This window comes from Trichosurus vulpecula, chromosome 6 (assembly GCF_011100635.1).
Source record: "Trichosurus vulpecula isolate mTriVul1 chromosome 6, mTriVul1.pri, whole genome shotgun sequence".
Taxonomy (NCBI): domain Eukaryota; kingdom Metazoa; phylum Chordata; class Mammalia; order Diprotodontia; family Phalangeridae; genus Trichosurus; species Trichosurus vulpecula.
In genome coordinates, this window is record NC_050578.1 from 58,243,657 (window position 1) to 58,269,152 (window position 25,496).

General features: G+C 35.2%; 1 protein-coding gene across 4 annotated transcripts in view; it reads left to right on the forward strand.

Annotated features, from left to right (window-relative positions):
* Positions 1–25,496, forward strand: part of SMARCAD1 (SWI/SNF-related, matrix-associated actin-dependent regulator of chromatin, subfamily a, containing DEAD/H box 1) — a 91,094-nt gene that overhangs the window by 42,689 nt on the left and 22,909 nt on the right. For all 4 annotated transcript variants that reach the window (XM_036762778.1, XM_036762776.1, XM_036762777.1 and 1 more), the window contains exons 9-12: positions 763–1,154; positions 7,865–8,064; positions 18,367–18,457; positions 19,514–19,613. In XM_036762778.1, the coding sequence (XP_036618673.1) occupies positions 763–1,154; positions 7,865–8,064; positions 18,367–18,457; positions 19,514–19,613 (783 nt within the window). The remainder of the gene's footprint in view (positions 1–762; positions 1,155–7,864; positions 8,065–18,366; positions 18,458–19,513; positions 19,614–25,496) is intronic.

Below are 25,496 nucleotides of genomic sequence, written 5' to 3' on the forward strand. Positions count from 1 at the left end.
TATCTTATTTCATCCACACAACAGTCCTGAGAGGTACTTTTTATCATCTCCATTTTGCCATCGAGGACACTGAACAAACAATTTAAGTGACTTGCCTGAGGTCACAGAAGCTAGTAAGTGTCTTGAGCAGAATTTGAACTCAGACCTTTCTGCCTCCAAGCTTAGTGGTCTATTTACTGTGCCACAAGCTACCTCAAGACACTATTATTGCTTGACATCACAGATAGTTGGGAGGGAAATAGCTTGTGGGAATACTGGCACATAGATACCATTTCTCTGCTGCTGGATCCATCTGCTGCCAGTTGAAAGCAAATGGAAAGTAAATAGGGACTAAAAATGGCAAAGTGGATCATCTTGTTTTACAGAGAATTTCATTGGTTTTAGTTTGAGTTGCATGACTCAATTTCCTTTACGTTCATTAGCCAATTCAGCCCAATAAAATTATGCCTACTATGTGTGAGGCACTTTGTTTATAGTATTTATCTCATTATATTACAGAGTTGTTACCTAAAATATTTAACACCATTTAATATTACTGAATTATTGTTCATATTTAGCAAAATTTTGCTCATCCTTCACCTTTAAAAACATAGGTTGTCAGAACTCAACAATAATAATTTGAAGTAGAATCCTTTTATTCAAATGAAAAAATTTATATTTAGATGTTTGCATTCTTATTTCTGAAAAAGCTAAAGTTCAGTGATATTTGTATTCTTAGTTTATAGTGTTTCCAATAGTTGTTTGTCTTTATTACATTTACAGATGTTCAGTATCCTTCAAAAAGTGAAGTTTCAAATGGAAAAGCCGTCTCAAGAAAGAGTCAGAATCACCTTAAAAATACTCCTAAAACAAAGATGAAACAAAAATGTGCTGTTAAAGCACAGAATGGTTTTAACAAGAAAGGCAAAAAAACTTTTTTCCATCCTAAAAAGGAAATGCAGGACTCTGAATATGATTCCGGCTCTGATGCCGGGAGCTCTTTGGATGAGGACTATAGCAGTGGTGAGGAGGTGATGGAGGACGGCTACAAAGGTAAAATACTTCACTTCCTGCAAGGGGCTTCCATTGGTGAGCTCACTTTGATTCCCCAGTGTTCTCAGAAGAAGGCTCAAAAGATAACAGAGCTCCGGCCCTTTAACAGTTGGGAAGCTCTGGTAAGTCTACATTCTTTTTTTTCCTGCCTTTTTTTTTATTCACTGTACATTTATAGTCAAGGTATCTTTAGCCCAGAAAAGCATAGATGGGTGGCCTTATCCTGAGTAGATTCACACACTACATTTGTTTTAAGCCAATAGCATTTCAAATAGTGTCATATGACCTAATTTTGAATGAATTAAGGGGTGATTTTCCTGAAAAACCCAAGCTGATTGGCCAGCAACACTGTCACTCATTCTTTTGCATAGAAACTTGGTTCATTTCACTGCAGAAGAAAAAATTAGAGCTTACATTTAGGAAGGAGTTGTTTGCTAGCCTGTTCTGATCTGTTTCTGCTAAAGAACCATACAGAAGGCAAGAATGTGGCAGAATTTTTACAGCAATTTCTTGAGGAGCAGCAACAACACCCAGGGGATCTCCATGATTCAAAATGCCAGCCTAAGTGTTTCAGGCTTCACCATAAAAGAAGCAATTGTTTATTTTATTTTTCTTTATAAAGCAACTCAATCTTTAATATGTTTTTCCTGGTTAAACAATACAGCCATTTAATGGAGCCTAACAAGCTTCAATGTTTTTTTAATTCAAAAGATAGGAAAAAGTGTGTGGAAGTCTAGAATTGAAACTTTAGGTGAGGAGAAGACATAACCACTGGTAAGTACACTTTACATTTTCATTTTCTGAAATTTCGCTTCTTTTTCATTTGTTTTATACATTGTATTTGTGCTTTTGAGCTTCATGTGTTTCAGCAAAATGTCTTCAAATCTTATTCATGGCAGAATGCATAAAAGAAAATCTTAAGGCTTATGCTAGGTTTTGCTTAAATTTTTGTGAGAACTTGGAGTCCTGTAACATTTATCTTTTAGGCCTATACAGCAATAATACATATGATTCAGTGAAAACTTACTATCTTGTAATAATTTAATTTTTTTTTTAAAAAAAGAAATAAAGCTTTATTTTCTAAGATGGAAAGCAAAAGTTATAACTATAATTATGTCTAATCCATGTGAGCACAAGTATTCTGAGGGGCTTTAAGGGGGAAAAGTGATTATTTATGTGGGAAAAAAATGGAAAAATAGTAAAAAAAAAAAAGTATTTGAAAAATACAGAAATGCATCATTATAAGTATTTCATAATGAAATTCGTTTTGCCTGAAGCCTTAGCTTTTGAACAGAACATCTGTCAAAGCAGATCCTTTCAAAACTTGTTTGGTTTTGCCTGAGTGATTTCTTTACAAAAGTATTTGCTAAAGGGCTCCCTTTCCTCTCCTTTACTGTTTTCTTTTTCTTGAGAGTAATAGGTTATTATAGACCTAAGTTGCTTGGGCTTGTCAGGCCATTATTCATTATTTAATAAAGAATGCAATTGTCAGCACCCATATGTTTAGTTGTTGTAGCCACATGCCCAAATATACCAACACAGAAAAATAAATCGTACTATTGTGGCAGATGTGGACATGCCAGATACTGTTGTATATTTAAAAGATACACAGCAATCCAAAAAGTAGAAAGCATCTCTTCCTTACCAATTAATTGGCAATATTGATGCTACAAGAGAATTAAGTAATGCTTTAAAATTCTGTGTAATACTTTCCCCCTGTTTAAAAAATTGAATACAAAGGGTGTTATATTACATTACGTATCTACTTAGGTTGTGATTTTCTTTCCTAATAATTTTTAATCACCTTTATCATAAAATTAACATTATGCTTCAAGGGATAATACTGTATCTGACCAAAGTCAGCGCAAAAATGTTAATGATTATTTCTGCATGTATAATTATTAAGGTGAAATGTGACAATTTCTAGATTTAGGCAGATTAAACATCTTCATATTGTAGAAAGCAGTGGGTGAAAATCTAAGGGGTTCTAGTTTGTTTATAACTTTTAGAACCACCTTAGGAACACTTGAAAAAATTATCTCATTATTGAACTTTCATAGAACAATTTAATCTAATAAAATCATCAAGAGATTTTTTGTTTGTTTTAGTTTGGACTGATTTCATCAGTACAGAAACTACTTCCAGTGCAGATAAACAAGTCATAGCATATAGAAAGCACAGAGAGAGTTCATATAGTATGGCTTGAAAGTTCTGAACCTAGGGTTCTGGACTCATATCTGCCTCTATGCAGTGTACCACATGTCTTCTCTAAGAAAAATGTAAACTACTGTATGGCTTTTCTAATGAGAGCCGGATTGGCATAAGAGAGAGCTGTTTGTGTGACCCTGGACAAGTTACCTTTGTCTCTTGGGGTTCCCATGCAAGTTTGGAGAAGAGTTACCAGTCCTTATTGATAAAGGCAGATCCCTACGGCAATAAAATCAAAAGTCCAGCTTTTCCTTTCTTTTCACTCCCTTCCTTATAGCTCCCCTTAATCCCCACAAAAATCTTTTTAAGTTCTGCATAATTATAGTCCCCTTCCAGCTTTAAATCTTATATTTTATTACTTATAAAAAGGAGGGTGGAAAAGCAACTTGTTACTCCTATTCCATAGTTGCCATAAAAGTATATAAATTAGAGGCCAGAGCTCTATTATTAATTTTGATTAAAACAGTACCTACAGTTTGATTTCATGCTTGAATCATTTCTGTTTCAGTGAATAATAGAAAGCGCTTCATTTCAATTCAGTTTTTTTTTATTATTATTAAAAGGTATCACTGAAACTGAGTATTAGTCATTTTGAAATCTGCCAGACCCTTAAACTTGTAATACTGCTAGGTTCTAACTAGGAAAATTATTTTCATCCTCTTGTTTCATATTTGTGTACATATACTATTCCCCTTTTACCAATTCTGAATACACATTTTTAAAGTAAAAATTTAAATTAGTATATTGTGTTAATTCTTTTGTATAGATTTTGTAAAGCTTATTGACCTATATCCCTCATTTTAGAAAAATACATGAATTATATGTTGTCTTGATCCCCCTTCATGATTACAGCTCAAAGTATTTCTCAGAATCATGAAATTTTAAGCTAGAAGAGACATTAGATCATCTAGTACAACTCATTTTTTAGATGACAAACTGTGAGCTCTTTATTGGAGAAAATATGACACGACAATAAGATGCATATTTATTTTAATGATTTTTTAAAAATTCCGTTGGTTTGCTGTCTTCCCCAAAATCAGTAATTCATTTTAGTGCCTTCATAATATTTAAGTGCCTTTTTTATGATGATTCACCATTAAAAATAAATTTTTCTTAGTTTTGAAAACTGAATTGAATTTCTTTTGTCTCAGTACTCATTTAAATGAAAACAAAGCAAGCTATGTGTCAAAGAATTTTGAATCATTTTACCACATGGCAAAATTTAAATGGAAATTTTTTTTTGTAAATTTAAGTATTTTAAATCATTATTACAAATTTTAGTAGGGCTTAGATAATTTCATTGGAAATGAGCAGTCTTTTATATTTCTAAAGGTCTACCAACTTCGTACATCATGCTTGACTTTAATGAGTTTCGAGCTTTCTCTGCAGAATCTTTAACAAACTATGTGTTCTTGGTCATTGCTCATTTATGAGGATTCATGAACTAATAAGAATATTTTGAAGGGTGCTAAGTTAATATGAAGCATTTTCAGTACATTTAATGTATTTGTCAATATTTAAAAATGAGTTTGCTTTAGAAATAAACTGTGTCCAGAACTGTTGGTTTACTTTTTTTATAAATTAAAATGTTCTGTTAACTTAGTAGAACCATAATTTTAATCTTTGATTTCTTCTAAACCACTGTCAAAAGATGAGTTCATTGAGAATATAATCAGGTTAAATGTCTTTTATCAAGAAATAACTAGTGATTAGCTCAGTTTGGTAACTTCTCATATGTTTATTTAATGACCTACTCTTTTGACCAAAGTGCTTTAAGTCTTGGATAGAGCATTTGGTAAACAGCAAGGCCACTTCCAGTGACTCATATTTGACTCACATTTGACTCACTTTATACTGTGTATTTCATGCGTACCAGGTTGAATTGAAATTCAGCACTAATCCCAACAACATATCTGCATTTGCTGTGGACTGACATACAACCAAAAGTACCTTTTCCCAATGAAACTATGTAGTTATTTTTGTTCTAGAATCATAAGTACTATTTTTATACTTGTTTAGCTCTGGATTGAAAGGTTTAAGAAAGGACCATATTTTTTAAGAACAGTTCTTTCTTAGAGATACTCGATATTTTATGTAGAAATAGTGACACTTTGTGGCAAGAAATGAGTATTTCAGTTACTTGATGTTACACCTGTGTCTTTTCAGCCTTAAAAGTTAAGTGAAGTTTGTTGCAGTTGTGTATATTTTTTTTTCTTCACAGCAATCTTTCGAATTTGGAGCTTGGAGAAGTTACATGGGTTAATGTATTTAAATACAAAACTGTAGAATTTTAAAATTGATAGAGATCTAATCCAACAAGGGTTTTCAGAGGAAAATTAAAGTGTTCAAACAAGTAGTTTTGGACTAAGACTGGAGTGTTCTGACTTGGCTTTCAGTCCAGTGTTTTTAGAACTATGCCACATAATGCCTCTGATTTCACTGGTGCTAATAATGGTCATTTCTCAGCTCTTTATGGTAGATTTTCATGTTTAAAATGGCTGCCAGATAAATTTTCATAAGGGTAATATGCTTAATAAATATGTTACTAGACATTAAAATTCTATCATTTGAACTTTTGCATGAAGTTGGCCATTTCATGATCGTGGATTACTCTAACCCACTAATGTGCTTCTTGCTTTTTCTTGAAGGAATGTGTTAAATGGGCTGACATGAATCACAATGTTTTTATCACAACAGATGGTTTCATTTTACTTTCATTTGTGCAGTTATAGATTATAGGATTTTCATTTTTGCCAACCAAGATTCTTGGCAATCAAGCCTCTTTTGGGTCTTTTTTAATTTTGTATCATAATAATGTTCTTTATATTATTTTTGTTTTCAGCTAAGTTGCTCAGAAATTTTTTTTTTTGCAAGTATCTACATGCAGGATCTAGGATCTAATAAGTCTCACTTAGCTTTCATAAGGTTTTCATCGTCTGTTCTTAAAAACAAAGTATGTACTATTCTTGTAAAAAGAATTTTTAAAACTTATATTCAGTTTTTTCATTTAAACAAATACAGATTCAAATGTTATCTCAAACTTGGTAAAACAGCTTATCTATTTTATTATTCAGTGATTCTTCATTTTTACTATTAAACTGATCCATTGCACCACATTTGAAAGCTATTTTATCAACCTCAAAGCAAAATATAATAAATTGAAATGAAGAATAAATTTAAGATTCATGAAGAATCATGATCTTTTCATAGCATAGATGTTTTAGAGTTCCATGCAGCAATAGGAAAGAAATTAGCAAACTCATTTATTACAGTTGAGCTTATGCTCATTTTGAGTGAAAATTATTTGTCAGTCTAAAAGACTTTCTTGTTTTAATTAGAGGTATCAGCATATGAACGTATTAATTTTTTGGGCTACCCAATGTAAGATGCAACAAAACACGTGAAATTCAGATGCATCAAATTTATTAGCATGATCTCACTGTGTTTTTTTCCTCCTTTCACCAATGTATGTAGTTAATTTGAGCTTTTTGTTTTTGCTATTAATCATGTAATTTTCCCTTAGAAAAAGGGTTGTAGGAGGAAGGACAAAGTAACTGTTCTGACAGTTGAATCATTTTGAATCCCTAAAGGCTTATGTTAGTTGAAAAGGTGTGAATTCTTTTAGAATTAAAATGTTTTTGCTCTTCGATACATTTCTAGTTAGTAGAATTTGATGTGAGCATTAACCTAAGTCATTCAGCCAGTCACTATTTTTATATGCTTACTGAGGTGTTTAGTATTTTCTGTGTTTGATTCAGCACAGATTTATTCTTGGGAGATATGAAACATAATAAATAATCTTTGGTCTTGAAAAGCTTATTTATTTCCAGAGGGATTGCTCATTTCTTTTTACCTGCCCAAGAATCGATAACCTGGTTTCAAATCCTGTTCCTTTACCTTATGCACTTATTCTCCTCAGACAAATTAGGCTATATGTTAGACATGAACGTTTTTTGCTGGTTCTTGTGGAGAAATTTTAATTTAGAAGCTAGGTGTCTTAGTATATACAATAAAGGCTTTAGGAAGTCATAATAGACAAATCATTGTAGGCTGGAAGGCTTTATGGAGGCAGTGGGACTTCGCTTGGGCTTTGAAAGATGAATGGATTTAGCTTAGTTTGTAAGCAGAGAAGGGGAAAGGTCATTCACTAGGGAACAGCAGGAGCATGGGAATGTGTTGTATGGGGTACACAGTAAGCAGAGCTGTTAGAGAAGAGCATTTGTGTTAAGAGGAAATTAGGTTAAACAAGTAAGGTGATACCAGATCACAGAAGCCTTGAAAAACCAAAGAATGACTGGGAGAGAAGTAAATGCGAAGACATTTTTGAGGGGAAGAGTTCAGTTTTGGACATGCTGAATTTTATGACAGTTGTGTATCTAAGTATATGTGTCCAGAAAAAAATGGAAATAGGAGAACTAAAGTTGAGTTGAAAATTTGGGATAGGAGTTTTTGTAAGTCTTAGAAAAATCTGTGTCATTGCACTTTAGGACATAATGAAAGCTGAAACTAATAAAAGTACGAAAAGTACTTTGTTATTCCTGGTAAGGGAAATAAAATAGAATTTGCATTTCTTCTAGTAGTCAGACTGTGCTGTTGAATTATTTTCTCTTATTTCCCCCCACAGTTCACAAAAATGTGCAAGACAAATGGGCTGTCAGAAGATTTGATATGGCACTGTAAAACATTGATCCAAGAAAGGGACGTAGTTATAAGACTTATGAACAAATGTGAAGACATTTCAAATAAATTGACAAAGCAGGTGACCAGGCTTACTGAAGGTGGAGGTGGATGGAACATAGATCAACCTTCCATTTTAAACCAAAGGTAATATCTGTTGTATGTTGCAGTCTAATTGAGAGTTTTAGAAATGCAATTTGAACTTTCTGTTGTTGGCCCCAGAATTAGAATAATGATGCTTGAAAATAAACCTAATACTGAAAACTTTATAGTAATTATCCCATAATAATGTTTGCAGAATAATTATACTAACTCACAAATTATAGTGCTTTAGAGTTTACAGAACTCTGTATTTCATCTTATCTAATATTATCTTTTTAAATTGAAAATTAATTGTTGATATAGCCTAGGTAGAAGACCTGAAGAAAACCTGTTTCCTGGTTCTTCTCATCTACATATGATTTGTATTTTTAAAAAAATAAATAATTGCATCTGTTTGAAAACTTCTCATATTGAACCTACATTTTAAAAATTCTGTTACATATAAATAAAAACTGAGGTGCTGAAATAGCATTTATCTGTGACTTTAAGCCCTTTAGAAGTAAATTAGACTCATGAGAAATAGGGGAAACAGGACAAGAAATAGTGAGGAAAAATAGGATAAAGAAAAATACATAACAAGTAACTAAAAATTTGAACATGAATGGGATGAACACACCCACAAAATGGATAAATTTGACATTTTTTATATATGAAGAACAAGACCTTTATCTGAGATACTATCTAAAATTTTTCCCCCAATTTTCTGCTTTCCCTCTAATATTGGCTACATTGGTTTTGTTTGTACAAAACCTTTTTAACCTAATGTAATCAAAATTTTACACTTCTCAACGCTCTTGATCTCTTGTTTACTCATAAATTATTCTCCTATCCATAAGTCTGATAGGTAATGTTCCATGTTCTTTTGATTTTCTTTGTGATATCTCCCTTTATATCTAGGTTATATATCCATTTTGACCTTGTCTTGGTAAATGGTGTAAGATATTGGTCTATGCCCAATTTCCGCCAAACTGCTTTCCAAGTTTCCCAGTAATTTTTACCAAATAATGAATTTTTATCCCCAAAACGTAAATCTTTACATTTGTCTAACACAAGTTTTTACTATAATTGTTTACCACTGTGTATATTATATGTCTATTTTCTACTGATTTACCTTTCTATTTCTTAGCTAATACCAGACAGTTTTGATAATTACTGCCTCATAGTATAGTTTAAGATATGGTACTGCTAAACCACTTTCTTCTACCTTTTTAAAAATTAAACTAGTTTTTTTGAAATTCTTGACCTTTTGTTCTTCCAGTTTGTTTGGGTTTTTTTGCTTCACTTTCTTCTTCTGAGTATGAACCTGAATCTTCTCTGTCCCCATAATAGTTATCTACGGTTGGATTCTTTGTCCTTTGCTTTCTCATTGTTGTTGTTATCATCATCATCATTATTTTAACAGCTTATTACATTGTTATTGTTATCATCATCATCATTATTTTAACAGCTTATTATTATCATCAGGTTCTAGTCACAAAATATGGGGGATGATTCCTCCAGCTTCAAGTTTTATGTACTGTTCTTTCTAATCTTTGTCTGGGAGCTGAACCTCAGGCACTTCTTTCTGCCCCTGAGTCATCGCTGGGGCCCCTAGCTATACAGACACTACAAATGCTCTTGCTCCCTGCAGTCCCTCTCACACTTGTGAACTTTAGTTCACAAGATGTGCTTTGAATAGTAAAATACAGTTTCTCTCTCTCTCTCTCTCTCTCTCTCTCTCTCTCTCACTCTCACTCTCACCATAAATACGGTAGTGTGGGATAATGTAGAAAAATGTGATTGACTTTCCAAGAGAAGTTACTGTCTCTTTTGACTAGAAAGAACTGTAGCTGTATCAGCAAACTTGCCTTATAAAAGTGTAGTTTGCACCGCTATGTTTCCTTTTTCTACAGCAATTTGAGAATGGAGAGTCCTTCATTTGCCTAACCTCCCCAGTTGACTCTACTCTGTGATGATTTGTCACCAAAAAACCCTCATATAATTTGAAAAAGTTTAACCTTTAAAATACTTAAAGTTCTCTAGCTGAAAATAAAATACCAAAGTAATTAAAATGTCCTTTTGGTTTCATGGATGAACTTTTTTACACTCTGCACCTATCTCTTAGGGTATATTTTTCTGGTTGCCTAAAGCTTCATTTTTTGGCCTGTTATCTCCTCTTAGTCTTTCATGCATCAAAAATTTTTCACCACATATTTCTGTTCAGTTAAAACTACCTTTACTTAAGTGTAGCTGATTTTAGGGATTATTGGGATCAAAAGATTGAGAGCTGAAAGGGACCTTAGAGATTATCTTAATTTTACCAGTTAGGAAATTGGAGCCCAGAGAGATTTAAATAATTGCTCAAGGCCACACAGTAACAAGGTCTGTATTCTTGCCCAGACTTTAACTCCAAATCCATTGCTCTGAAAGAAGTAACCTTATTGAACCATACTGTGTGAATGATTTAACCCTTTTACCTTTAAAAAAAAAACACAAATTCCACATTTATTCCAAATATAATCTCTCTTTGGTGGAATTTCAGGTGGCATAAAAAAGGAAGTTAAAAAAAAATTAGTTAAAAAAAAAATAAAAAAAAAATTAGTTATTGTGGGACCAAGACAGGCTACCACTAAGCAGTCCAAACTTCCCTGGGTATTTACTCAGAGTCATCTATCGTAAGTGGTTGTTTATTTTCATAGGTTTTATTTCTGAAACCACAAATTTTCTCAAAGTACCAAGTGTTTACAAAATAGATCTCATGTTAGGGGTGAATGAGCACCGACATTTGATGATGATAGCAGAGAGAGTGGAGGTAGTCAATGGTGGATGTGGGGATGTGTGTGTGATATGTTTACAGATTTGGTGTTAGGAGCTGCCTGTTGAGGTAGCCCAAATCTCTGGGATAATGAGTTGGAATTATTAAAGTACACTTTTGGGGTATAAAATCTATCATATGATTTTATTTTACTGGCCTTGGACGTATGAGTGGGTCAGTGAAGTCATCTTGACTTAATTTTATCCTGTCAAATTTTTTTTTTATCTTAGAGAAAATTCATTCATTCAGGTTTCTAAGCTGCTTGTGTTTTTTTGAGTGGGTATTTTATGTTGACTCTTATGAATTATAAGATCCTCCAAGACCCTCTGAATCTTTTTCATGTAAACTACTGGTCACCTGTTTTTCATATTCTCTTTGAAACATGTAGAAATTTACATTTATCCCTACTAAACTTACTTTAGATCTTCTGTGAGTTTCAGTACAATTTTCCAAGCTATTCAAGATTTATTTGAATCTTGATTCTGTAATCTGATATACTAGCTCTCCTGAGCTTTGCATTATCTACACATGTGTTGTGCGGGAAGATCATCAGGCAAAGGATAGAGCCGTTTTGCCTGCTCTCTTTCTCCAGGTTGACCAGCAGGGCCAATTGTCTAGGGTTGTCTAGCCAGACACAAATTTCCTTAGCAGTTTGGAGTTTACTTTAATAGTTATACCAGGAGGAAGAATGAAGGCTAATTGAGACCTTGGCAGTGTAGCACAGTTCTGGAGAGTTGGATTATTTAAATAACTTTCCATGAGTGTTACTCATAGGTTGGTGTGGGTTTACATTGCTAGAGAAAATCCTATTCATTGGCTTAGTCTCTAAGCTCCTCCCAGGCATTCTTGGTGAAGGGTCGCAGGTTCAATGGCAGCTGCATCCTTATTGAGAGATGAGCCATTCCCCTTTGTCGTGAGTATGCAGTTGTCACAGGTTACAGGTGTGGTCTTGTAAAGGTTGTGAGACTTTTACAGATAACACCAGCATGTAAGGTATTTTCAACTTTACTCTGTCTTCATACCCTTAAATCCTATGTCTTATACTCTAAGAGACATAATAAGCAGACTATTTTACAGGCTGTAACAAAGATGTCCATTGCTTGGCAGGCTGTCCTGTTGATGGGGGATTGAGTTAATTTGTGAAGAATCATCTAATATGTTTCTGAAACTTAGTTTGCCTGATATGCCATAATCATTCATCACCCCTCTTGAATTTGCTGTGTTCTGTCTTCCATGTAGTGCAGGCTTTGGCTATGGACCAAAATCCTGTAATTCCTGAGAGAAACACAGATACACCACTCAAAAGTCTGATGGGTCTTCCAGAGGCCACATATAACACCAGGGAAGACAGAAAGGGAAAATCAAGGCTACCCCTGGATGAGTTTCTCATAAATTCCTCCTCAGTCTTGTATGTTGTCTACTTCTCTCTCTTCCATCATGCTGAAACTCACAGGGGTTGGTCTGGTCTGGTTAGGATACATTTCAGTGCTATTGAAGACCATGCAAGTTGGTATTAATATCTCCTTGAACCTGAATGGAATCCCTTATGCTCAAAGTAACTGCACAACTCTGGCTAAGCATCTTGTATCTCCTGCTTGTTCACAGCACTGTAGAGCAAGAACTGAAAGTGATTCTTGATAATGGGGTTTTTCAGGAGGGAGGGGGTTGGTATAGAAGGAGCTTCCCAAACAGTTAAATGAGTCAGGTTCTCCCAATAGCAATCTCCAACCGTGATAGTATTCCTTTTGCCTGAACTTGTTATTTTTTCCACTCTTCAGGGTCCCAGCTTGGGGGAGCAGTATTTTTTCTAGACCATTGTAAGCTAGCTTTTCTAGTCTGTCTAAGCTGCTTTTCCAAAAGACATGGTGAGGATGGTCTATATTTTGCAAAAAATGGTAGGGGTGACAACCTTTGGTTGAGCAGTTCCTTTGATATAAGGAAATCCTTTCTTTCTGAAAAACTATAAGTAGGAGTCCTGATTTTTGGCAAGTGGAATGTACATACCGCATGTTGTGGTTCCAAATGGGAGGATAGTCTTTTATACCATATAGAAACTTGGCCAAGTATAGAGGCTTTTTCCCCACAGAGGAAACATTGCTCATAGAAGTATTTTTAAAAGGCTTAAGTGAGAACTCAACCAGAACTGTTTACCCACAGTATTCTTTATCTAGGAATCTGTTGGTTTCAACTGATATCTAAGTTCAGTTGAGTAACTGCCTGCAAGGCAGGAAGATGAGATGGGCTCATCACCAAAGAGATGAACAGAGTCTGTGGAGCAACAAGAGATCTCCTGATCTGTGCCATCCGTGGGATAGCCAGAGACAACTTTCTCAAAGAGGGAATGGATACGGCTAGGCCTGGGGGGAAGGATGGAGAGAAGTGGAAGGGGAGAGTTCTGAGCTCTCTGTAGCCACTGCTTCTTTCCTAGAGCTGTGATCAAAAGTGGGGTGGTGAAGTGTAATGGATTTTCTCATGATTTGTTATTGAAGTAGATGCTAGGTAAATTAGAAATGTTATAGAAAGGATTTTTTTTCCCATTGGATTTGGTGATCTCTAAGGGTTCTCTTCCAATTCTGATGCTTCATCTACTATTCAGTCTTTTTGCTAAATCATCATCTATTTCTCCAAAGCTGTGTCTTTGGTCCTCTTGTATTTTCTCTCCACGTACCATTGCTCTGAACTCGATCAGTTCTCATGGGTTCAATTACCATATCGATGGATAAGTTTCAGTTCAGTATATCAGATCTTAGGCTTGTCTCCTGAACGTTACCAACTAACTACCTTTTAGACATTTTCCACTGGATGTCCCATAGCAATCTCAAATTGAGTATGTTCAAAACAGAATTTACTATTTATCTGTTCCCTGGCATGACCTCACTCTGTGGAAGCCCCATTTGTTTTTAGTTACTTAGGCTTACAATCTTGACTCATCATGCTCCTTGGCCCTGATCAGTTGCCAAATCTAGTTGATAACATCTCTTGCATAGGTCTCCTTTTCTCCATTCGCACCTAGGTTGTTGCAGTTGCCTAATTGATCTCTTACACCTCTAGTGTCTCCCCTCTCTAATACATCTATAATCTAACTTCCAAAGTGGAATCCATAAAACACCCCTCTGGTGAGGCCACTCTCTTAAGTTTCTTTGGCTCCCAGCTGTAACCTTGAGGCAAAAACAAAACCCTCTGTTTGATATTTCAGACCTTTCACAGGCTACTTCTACTCTGCTCTTCCAGGCTAATAAGCCATTCCTTTCTCTCATGCATCACATGTTCCAGTTATACCTACTATCCATAGTTTTATTCCAGCAAGACAGAATTTAGTTAAAATAACACTTCTTTCTTTTAATTTGTTGCTTTTCTAAGAACTAATATTTTCAACAGATTAAGTTAAGGATATTTTAGGTGCTTTACACTTAGTAAAGTTATTCTTTGAGCATGTGATGTTCATCAGCATATATAAAAATCTATATTATATTTTATCTACATGTTTTATGGGTTTTTTTTTTCCGGAAGAATTACATGCTGTCTACTCCCCCAGACACTGCTAGTTTTGTTGTTTTATTCTGTCCCCCCAAATAAATACCTTCCAACATTCTCAGGCTGCTAGGCATAAGGAATAAGGAGCTGGCCTGCAACCAGGAAGACCTGGGTTAAAGCGCCACTTACATATTAGATATTGCATAATTAGATATCACATATACTAGATATATGTGATATCATATACTAGATATATGATTCTGGGCAATTTAAGCTCTTAATCTCTACTTCAGAGGTGGTTCATAGGCCACATACAGCCCATAGCATTCCTGCATTCAGCCCAAATCAGATTAAAATTTAATTGGGAAAATATTTAACAATAAATAAAAAAAATAAAACATAGAAAATATTACATTTTAAAACTGAGTGATTGTATGACCAGCAGAGATCCTTATTTAGCTTAGTGGTTTATTGGTCGCCATTTTTATTTGAGTTTGACACCACTGTTCTAATCAACTGAAGATGACTATTAAGATGCAAAAGAAGGTGCTGATTAGTAGTAATAATAGAAGGAATTTTTCTACTGGAAGTTTCCCATGCTAGTGACATCACAGGTCCAGGCTCTACCCCTGTTATTAATTAAAAATGTTTTTTGCAAATGAGAAAACTGAGGCCCTGACAAGCAACCTGCAAGAAATGGAAATTAGGCCTACAAATCTGCTCTTTCCACACTGTCTATCACTTAACAGAAATTAGTTTTAAAAGAGTTTCCAATACAGTTTTTTTTTAAATTGTCTCAAATTTACTCATACATAGAGAACTATTTTAGGAGTACCACATATCAGGAACAGATTGGTGGGATGAGTGCATCTTTTATTCAAGTTTTTGCAACCCTGGCAGAACAGAAAGAGATATTCTAATCAAATAAAATCATTCATCTGAGACTTTTAAAATGTCTTTTCCAGCACATTGCCACTGTTTTCTTTGCTATGGGGATACGTTAAATTCAGTTTGAGAAATCACGTTTAATATGCTTTCAAAATGCCTGTCTGATAATTTAACCTGAAAGGCCTCATTTCTCAAATACATATAGAGAACTGAGCCATATTTATAAGAATATAAGTCATTACCCAGTTGATAAATGGTCAAAGAATAAGAACAAGCAGTTTTCAGAAAAAGAAATCAAAGCTGTCTATAGTCATATAAAAAATGTTCTAAATCACTGTTGTCTAGAGAAATGTAAATTAAAACAACTCTGAGGTATCACCTCGCACCAATCAGTTTAGCTAATATTACAGAAAAGGAAAATGATAAATGTTGGAGGGGATGTGGGAAAACTAGTACTCTTTTGCACTGTTGGTGGAGTTGTGAACTGATCCAACCATTCTAGAGAGCAACTTGGAACTATGCCCAAAGGGCTACCACACTGTGCATATTGATCCAGCAATGCCACTTCTAGGTCTGTATCCCAAAGAGATTAAAAATAAAAAAGAAAAGGACCTATATGTACACAACTATTTATAGCAGCTCTTTTTTGCGGTAGCTAAGAATTGAAAATTGAAGGGATGCCCTTCAATTGGGAAACTGGCTGAACAAGTTGTGGTATATGATTGTAATGGAACATTATAGTGCTCTAAGAAATGACAAGCAGGGTGATTTCCAAAAAACCTGGAGAGAGATACATGAACTGGTACAAATTGAAGTGAGCAGAACCAGGAGATCATTGTACACAGTAACCCCAGTATTGTACCACAGTCAACTGTGAATGACTTAGCTATCTCATCAGTACAGTGATCCAAGATAATCCCAAAGGACTCATAATGAAAAATGCTGTCCACCTCCTGAGAAAGAACTAAAGTTGTCTGAATACAGACTGAAGCATACTGTTTCTCTCTCTCTCTCTCTCTCTCTCTCTCTCTGTGTACACGCACACACACACACACACGTTGATCCATTGTGTCTGTCTTCTTTTTCAAATCTTCTTGTACAAAATAACTAATATGCAGATGTTTTACATAATTGCATATTTTTAACCTATAACAGATTGCTCACTGTTTCAGGGAGTAGGTAGAGAAGGGAATGAGGGATAGAATTTGCCATTCAAAACTTTAAAAAATATGTATTAAAATTGTTTTTACATGTAAGTGGGGGGAAATAAAATTTTTTAAATGCCTGTCTATTTTAATAGTCTATGTAACCAGCCGTGCTTGCTTTTTATGTATGTGATTTTATAGTATAAGTGGTTTAAATTAGGTGTTTTTCAGGCTTTGTGGATTAGTAGGTGTGTGTGTACCTATGTGTTTTGGTGGGAGGGTACACAAATACATAAACATGCTTAAGCATGGTTGTTCATGAACTTTTTTTTGCCTTTTGTTTATAGATTATTGTCTTAGAGAGTTGCCTCAGTGCTCAAAATGACCTGCCCAGGGTTGAGCAGTGTGTAGAGGAAGTAGAACTTCAGCTCAGGTCTAATTGATAGCACAGCTGATTCTTAGTCCACTGGGCCATTGCTGCCATTCTTATTTAGAAGTAGGGGAAGCTCAGTCCTGAGCAAAAGGACTGTGAAGTTACACTTATGCTTTTTGAATTTCTTTTTTTTTAATTAGTCAATTTTTTTTTTTAGTTTGCAACACTCAGTTCCACAAGTTTTTGAGTTCCAGATTTTCTCCCCTCCTCCCCAAGATGGCATGTGATTTGATACAGGATCCACATATACCTGCACATTAAACTTATTTTCTCAATAATCAAGTTGTAAAGAAGAATCATAACCAATGAAATGAACCATGAGGAAGACGAAACAAAAACAAAAATTAAAAAAAAAGAGAGGCAGCAAATAGTTTGCCTTAATCTGCATTCAGACTCTATAATTCTTTCTCTGGATGTGAATAGCATTTTCCATCATGAGTCCTTTGGAGCTGTCTTAGAACCTTGCATTGTTGAGAAGAGCCAAGTCTATCAAAGTTAGTCATCACAGAAGCAATGTGTCTGTGGGTGTGGACAATGTTCTCCTGGTTCTGCTCCCCTCACTCAGCATCAGATTATGTAGGTTTTTCCAGGTTATTATGAAGTCCATATCTTCCCCATTTCTTAAAGTACAATAGTATTCCATTACATTCATATACCACAACTCATCTAGCCATTCCGCAGTTGATGGGCATTCCCTTGATTTGCAATTCTTTGCCACCACAAAAAGAGCTACTATAAATATTTTGTACATAGGGGTCCCTTTCCCCCTTGTATGAACTCTTTGGAATACAGCCCTAGAAGTGGTATTACTTGGGTCAAAGGGTTGAATTTCTTGCATATGTTTAACTATTAGATTTGACTTCGCAAGTAATCGCTTTTTGACCTGCAGCTGGAAACATAAATGCCTTGGCCCCCAGAATGTTTGAAAGTGGCTATCAGGGCTCAGTCCATAATGTGGGTGTAGACAAAGTAGGCTTTGTCATTCCAGTTTTTTTGTAGCAGCTTTATGACTTTATTTTGAGCCTCCAAAGTTTAATGTACTTGATTTCAACTTCATTACCATTCCAAAATGTATTTCTTCATAATCTTCAGACAATTCAAAGAAAATGTTTTCTTTGTTATATAAAAATTAGTAAGTTAAGAGTACTTATGATAAGTGCATTTCAGTGAACAATCTGAATGTCTATTCTCAATTACTTTAACTGTGTTAATAATTAAGAAAATCAGTGGCAACTCCCATCATTATCCTAATTATTAAATTAATCTGGAAATGTGATATTTTGTCTTTAAACATTCCATATATTTAAAATTAACTTTTTAAGGATACCATCTTAGGTATAATGACTGAACTTGTTATTGCTAGTGCTGAAAACAAATTGTTAAATAAGCAATAAAGCTTGTAAAAGATCCTAATGAAGACTGTTCTTTTTTACTTCATTTTCTTTATTGTAATTGAAGTATTTAGAGAGGGAATTACCCAAAGTAACACAAGTATTTGAGAAACAATAAATTAAAAGTTAGAGAAGGATACACTACAGGAATAGATGTGTCTGAATCTAAAGTTTATGTAAAGAAGAGATAGTTCCATTATTAATCACTCTTTTTCTTTTCAGTTTGTCTCTCAAGCCATATCAGAAAATTGGTTTGAATTGGCTAGCACTACTACATAAACACGGACTAAATGGTATTTTGGCTGATGAAATGGTAAGTAGCATGGTGGTTTTTACTTTTAAATTTTATTATGAGTTGAAATAGTCATTTGAAGCCTGTCTTTCCCCATAATAAGTATTTATCTCCACCTTAGAGAAATTTATTTTTTCATTTTGCAGTTTTCCTCCTATTCTGTCACTAGATTGAAATTAATTTTCTGCATCTTTTAATATTCCTGGTTTTTCAGGTGGCCATACCAGTGGGTTTGAGCTCTCTTTTGTTTGACTCTTCAGCTAACTACCTATGCACCTACTCTAATCCCCTCCCTTTTTGTTTTGAGACTACTGACATCTTAAAAATCAAACTAAGATTAGTCCTAAGCATCAGTAATAATAATCTAAGTGCTAATGATCAGAGAATACTCCATGACATTTTCTTAAGGTTGGAAAAAAGGAGTGAGGGGAGGATTATATAATTTTGTAGCTGGACGAGTTTTAGTGATAGTGTAGTACAAACCCTTTCATTTTACGGATGAGGGACTGAGATCCCAAGGTTATAAAGCTAGTTAGTGGCTAATCTACAACAAGAGTTGAGGTCTCTAAATACCCAGTGAGATGAATTTTTAAATTATTACTCTCATCCTGTGAAACTTGCCACATTTATCTTCTTCTTACAACAATCTGTATATTTATACTGTAGAGTACATTCGGTCCTGAGATCAGCATTTGTAAAGGATATATATTTCTGGTACGAAATTAAATGAAAATATTCAGATGTACTTGCAGACTAAATAATGAATACTAACAGAGCAGATAGACATGGAAACTTCTAAATACAGCATTTGTTGCTCCTCTGTTTATTATTTGAAAATATAACATGGGTCTTGATGTTAATGACATTTGACTGCAATAAAGCAATTTTTATGTCCTGTTAAGCTCTCTACCTTGATCATTGTTGAAAAAGCCATTACCAATTAGATTTATCTAACGTGAGGAAAAAGTAGTTAGTTTGTTTCTGATGACTTGATGCACTGTAAGGAAAATGAAGTTAATACCATGCATACTAGAAAGCTGTATTGATAATTTTTCCTTTTTAACTATTACCTTATAGGGATTAGGGAAAACAATTCAAGCCATTTCCTTCCTGGCATACCTCTACCAAGAAGGTAATAGAGGTCCTCATTTAATTGTTGTGCCAGCTTCAACTTTAGGTACGTATTACTGGGGGAAGGGAGATCCACCATTTTTGTTTATTAGCCATCTTGGTTTTTTAAAAAGTCTTTAATATAAAGTGATTAAAAGTGGTGCTGTTTCTACCTACATTCTCTTGTTGTAAAATGAATCTTAATATACTAGATTTTATGATTCTACCTTTTTGTTTTCTCATTTCCTTTTTCCTTTATCATGTTGCTCCTGGTATCTTTGAAACAAAATAATTACCATTTTTAAGACAGAAGTACTTAGGATTTCCATACTTTGGTATCATTGTTAAATTAAAAGTTAGTTTTAAATACATAATTCTTTTGATTTAATTGCTTTAATCTTAGTTCCCTGGTTGGCTAAACATTTTCTTTGACAAATACTTATAAACACTAGTTTTGGTTTCTGGTTTAGTATCTAGTAATATCCATCTTTTTTGATAATTGTCTAAAAGTAAAAAATAATTTTATTGCAGTAGTATCTGAATTATAGGCTATCTATAATGGATATGTATGGATATGACATATACATGTATATTATGTATATATGTATATATGTATGTATGTATATGTATATGTATAATAAGATATATAGAATAAATGGGAAGTAAGCTCAGAGGAGAAAACAGGAGCCCTGGAGGGTCCAGGAAAGTATAACATGGTTAGAACTACACTTAAGGAAGATTACTTTGATAGTTTTGTGGAAGACTGGTTAGATTGGTTTGAAACCCCTGAGGCAGGGGGGAGAGAAGAGGTGGTGAGAACCCGAGGTAAGGTGGTGGCTGTGTGAGCAGAGGGCCAGGCATCAAATGCAAGAAATGTTGTGGAGGAAGGAATGTGGGGGTTTATTGGCTATGCAGAGGGAAGGCGAGTGAGTAGTGAAGGATAACACTGAAGTTACTAACTTAATTAGGGAAGTCTGGCTGAGGGGTGGGTTTGGTCAGAAAGATAATGAGTTGTTTGGATTCCACGACTTTGATATGTCTGAGGCATCTAGTCTGAAATGTCCAAAAGTCAGTTGGTGATGTGGGACTGGAGGTTAAGAGAGAATGGGACTATATATACACATACATACACATAGATATATACACACAGACATACATACATATATATACATACTGATCTGGGAATCATCTGCATAGAGCTGACTGCTCAAACCCATGCACCCTGAGAGGGAGTATAGAGAAAAGAGGGCTCAGGACAGAGCCTTGAATTATACCCTCCTAGCAAATGAGAAGCTTTCAGTAGGTAGAAGGGAGGCCATTTCACCCCCCACCCCCATTCTATCAACTCCAGTGATTCCCTGTTGCCTTCAGGATTAAATATAAAATCCAGCCCCTTCATAATCTGGCCCCTTCCTACTATTTATACTTTGTATTCCCCAAATCCTCTGCAACCCAGTGAATACTGACCTCCTTGTTGTTCTTTGAATAAAATACTGCATCTCCCAACTCCAGGCTTAGTCTTTGACTGTCCTTCACCCCTCTAGTCTGGGAATGGAGCAGTGGTCTTGGAGACAAGACAAGACAAGACCAGGCTTCAATAACAAGTGGTCATGTAGCCTTTACTCGAAGAGCTTCTTTGAGAGGAAGCTTTTCCATGCATCAAGACTAAATTTGCTTCTTTTAAGCTTCCAACTGTTTCTCCTAATTCTGATCTCAAGCCAACTATAACATAACAAGACTCTTCCATACAATTAAGCCCTTCAGAGATTTGAAGCCAGCTATCATATCCTCCCTCCACTTCACCCCATCCCCTACATTTTCAGTTTTCTTTCCATCTTATGTAACACTATTCTCCTAACTGCTCCTCACACAAGAAGCCCCATCTCTCAGCTCTAGGCATTTCCGCTAACTACCCCCATGACTAGAATGTATTCCTTCCTCTGCTCTACCTGATGACCTCCTTGGCTTAAGTCTCAACAAAAATCCTATCTTTTGGAAGCCTTCTCTCTAGTGCCTTCCCTCTGCTAATTGTTTCCTATGTATCCTGTACATAGCTTGTTTTGTATATATTTGTTCGCATATTGTCTCCCCCATTAGATTGTAAGCTCCTTGAGGGCAAAGTTTGTCAAACTCTTGTCCCTTTTTGTATTCCCAGCAGTTAGCACAGTCAGTGCCTGGCACATAATAGGTACTTAATAAATATTTATTGACCAACTAATAATTTCTCTTTAGACCCAGTCTCTTAAAAAGTTCTGATCGACCTGGTTGTGTTATTATCTAGCTTGCACTCCTTTGTACGTAAACTATATCTACAGCATACCATTGATTCACCCATTTCATCACTTTTTTCCAAAAAAAGGAAATAAGCATAGATTGGCATGACTTGTTCTTTATGAAATAGTGTAAGCAATCACCTCGTCTCTATAGGTGTTCTTTAACAATCCCTTTGATAATAATTCTAGAATTTTGTCACAAAAACTAGGCTCACAGATCTGTAGTTTGCAAAATCTACTCTCTCCCCTCCCTGAAGTCAGTATTTCTTCTACCATGTCATCCATTTATCTGTGGCTTTCCATAAGTCTTCCGTACAGGATCTTCCCAGTACAGTAGAAATTGAACTGTGGTGGTTTCAGTGTTTGTGACTACCAGTAAATCATCTGTTATTCTTGACCTTTGCTAAATGATAGCTTACATATTTTTTTCTCATCGTATACTTTCTTTATGGCATATTTTATGTAACTTCTCTTGGTGATGTATTTGTAGCCTGTTTATACTCCCATGTGTTTCCACCATCCTTTGGGTCACCAGTAATGTTGAATCTCTTAGAGTGTATGGTTTCGTTATTTGCAACCATATATCATCTCCAGGAATATATTGTTGATGAGCTTTTACAATAGAAACAGTTTGAAATTAATGAAAATACTGCCACTTTCGGAATGTAGTAGAGTCCACTCTCTTTTCCAAGTTTAGATTCAGGTCACTGTTCATCAGTGCTTTTCCAAGAGACATGTACTCAAGGGATAAGTCAGTGAACAGCCCATATGACTGCTTGTCATATTGCCAGTAACATACATTCTTTATTCTCATGGTATTTTCTGTGTGCATTGTTAGGCAGATCTTTTAAGTGATCATGGATCTCATTGAGAAACCCCGATAGCATTTTAGCACTTGCTGCAGTCCAGACAAAGCCATCTGCAACCAAGAGCATTTAAAGATTTGCTACCTAGTTTGACATTTCTCAGAACCTTTGAACAAAGCTCACTTTGGTTGTGTTTTTCAAGGAATCTTCTGTGTTCTAAACATCTGCCCAGAAGGACATCTTGGTGGAAAGAAAAGACTTCATGTTTTACTTTAATACCCCTTTACTCCCTTTTTAAAAATCATCAAACACATGCTGTAGGTTCTTTATTCTGTTTACCACTCCATCAGTTGTGTGCTGACAATTGTGAAAGTGACTATTGCTTGCACAATTACATTGGTTACTGAGGATAAATTGGTAGAGAAATCATGTGAATTTTATAAGGCCCTTCAATATTTTTTTAAAAGTACAGAGGTAAGAATGCTGAAAAGTAAAGTGGGAAAACGTAGTTAAGGAAGAAGAAATGTGAGAAGGCAAAGACCTATGGATAACATAGAAACCTCGTGCCTTTAAGTCATGAATTTAAAAAAAAAATTGGAAAAGAATTAATTGGTAGACCCTGACATGGTGAGTACCTGCTAACACCATAACAGATGAAATAGATTATACTTTAACTGACAGGGAAAAACATGTTAATGGTGTGGTATTATTACTGAGCCAGCTGTACTTTTTAGAGCTGAGATCAGAATTAGTTAAAAAAGAAAACCTAGAAGAAATAACAATGAGAAAAAGATATGGCATAAATTGAAATAACCTAACCCTGAGTTAAACAAGTAATTAAGAATGAAAAATGGACAACAGAACCATTGACACATCAGTGACATTGACTAATTTTATTGAGACATTTAACCAGTAATAAATTAATTGCCATAGCTGGGAGACCAAAAGAGCCTAGAGAGGGCTTTATTCAGCAAACGTCTGACTTCTTTGCTACACCAAGATGTTTGCCAAAGACAACAGCAGGTCAGAACATAAATTTGTTCATAAAATCTTATGATGAATAATGATGCATCATTATGAGTAGTATTGTTTCAAAGCAGAGAAAAACAAGGAAGGATAAAATGAGTTTAAAGCAAGTTTAGCAGGTGTCCAACTAAACAGCCACTCCAAGGGCATTTAAGGATGAAAATGGAAGCAGGACAACAACCGGAAGAAAAATGAGGAAAAAATTATAACAAACTTTTTTCCTTTAAGGACAGTGGAACTCTAATGTCACATTGGTTGAAATGGCACTAAAGAGAACAAAGACAAGAAGAAGAACTATATTAGACTACGTATGTATAGAGAAGATCTGTGTTGGAGGTGACACAATGGTGAACATGTTGAGGGACTGGTATATACAAGGTTTCTCAGAAAGGAGGGGAAGATACCAAAGGTATATTGGACCTTATTAATACTGAAAAGGGCTACTGAGAGAATATCAGCAACTACTAACCTTTATAGCTTCTCATCTAAACAGAATCCTTGAGAGTCATCTATGTGAATTGAGGGAATCCTTGATGAGAGTATTAATAAGGAACAAGCAGATTTTTGCAAATGATGTTCAACAGTGTAGCACATCTTTACCATTTTATAACTAGAAGATGTAGAGATTATAAGATCTTATTGTTTGTTGATTTTGAAAAAAATATTTCATTTGGTAGAACTAAAACACTGCTTTACAAATCCCTACAAGGTCTTTTGTTCAGCAGAGTCGTTCATAATTCCTTGAAAGGTGGAATAGAACCTGGGTGTGGCTATAATCCCTGCGGCCAGGGCAGTTAAGACTGGTGGGTCTCTGAGTTCTGAGCCTATTAGATGTCTGTACCTAGGCCCCAAATAGTGAATCCCCAGGAGTAGAGGGCTGCCAGGCTACTAGCCCATGAGTGGACTGCACTTCCAGCAGGGGCTACCCAAGGTAGAAGGAAGAAGGGGGAATGACTGATTATAAGCATCAGGCAAGGTATAAAGCAGGGAGATGAATATTTGTCAAAGATGTTGGCCACTGTGGTGGAGGAGGTCAGCACAGATACCACATTTTAAAACAGATTTTCCTACACAGTGCAGTCCTCCAGATGCTCTTTTTCTTGCAGATGACATCATGCTGATTGCATCAAGCCTTGAAATATTGCAGTCTCCTGTAAGATCTGAAATCACTCAAAAGAATTTAGCCTGACTTTTCACATAGAAGTACCAAGGTGATTAAGACTCTCTGTTGCCTGTATATGAATGGACATCCTACAGAACTTGTCTAACATTAAATCTTGAGGCAGACAGCACAAATGGACAAGTTGGGCCCAGAGTTGAACAGGAAGAGAATGAGCTGAGATGCAAAACTTCATATTGAGCAAAGGACCATCTTTTCAATAACATTCTATTATTGTTACTATGTAGTATTCTCCAAAGAATGAAAAGGATGTATAACTCAGAGGACAATAGAGAGGCCCAGGGTGAATATGCAAAGACTGCTACATAAGTAATGAGGATTTCTGAAGAAGAATAAGAATAAAAAATGACACCAAAGAAGTGTGTAATTACAAGAAAAGATGGGCTGCTCAGATATTGACAGTGAGGGATGATAGGTAGATGACCAGAGTGTCTCACTAGCACCCTTGCAATATCAGAAGAAAATGAAGATTGCAGCACATTGGATGAATGTGGACAAACACTGAGTAGGAAATGACAGGCACCAAAAGTTTGTGTGTACTCCATTGGGGGAGAAATCCTGAATGCATTGAGATTATAGACACATATGAATTGAGTACAGAGAAAAGTTTAAGGTCAATATGAAGTAATAAGAGTAAAAACCTGAAGAATCAAGATATTATATGC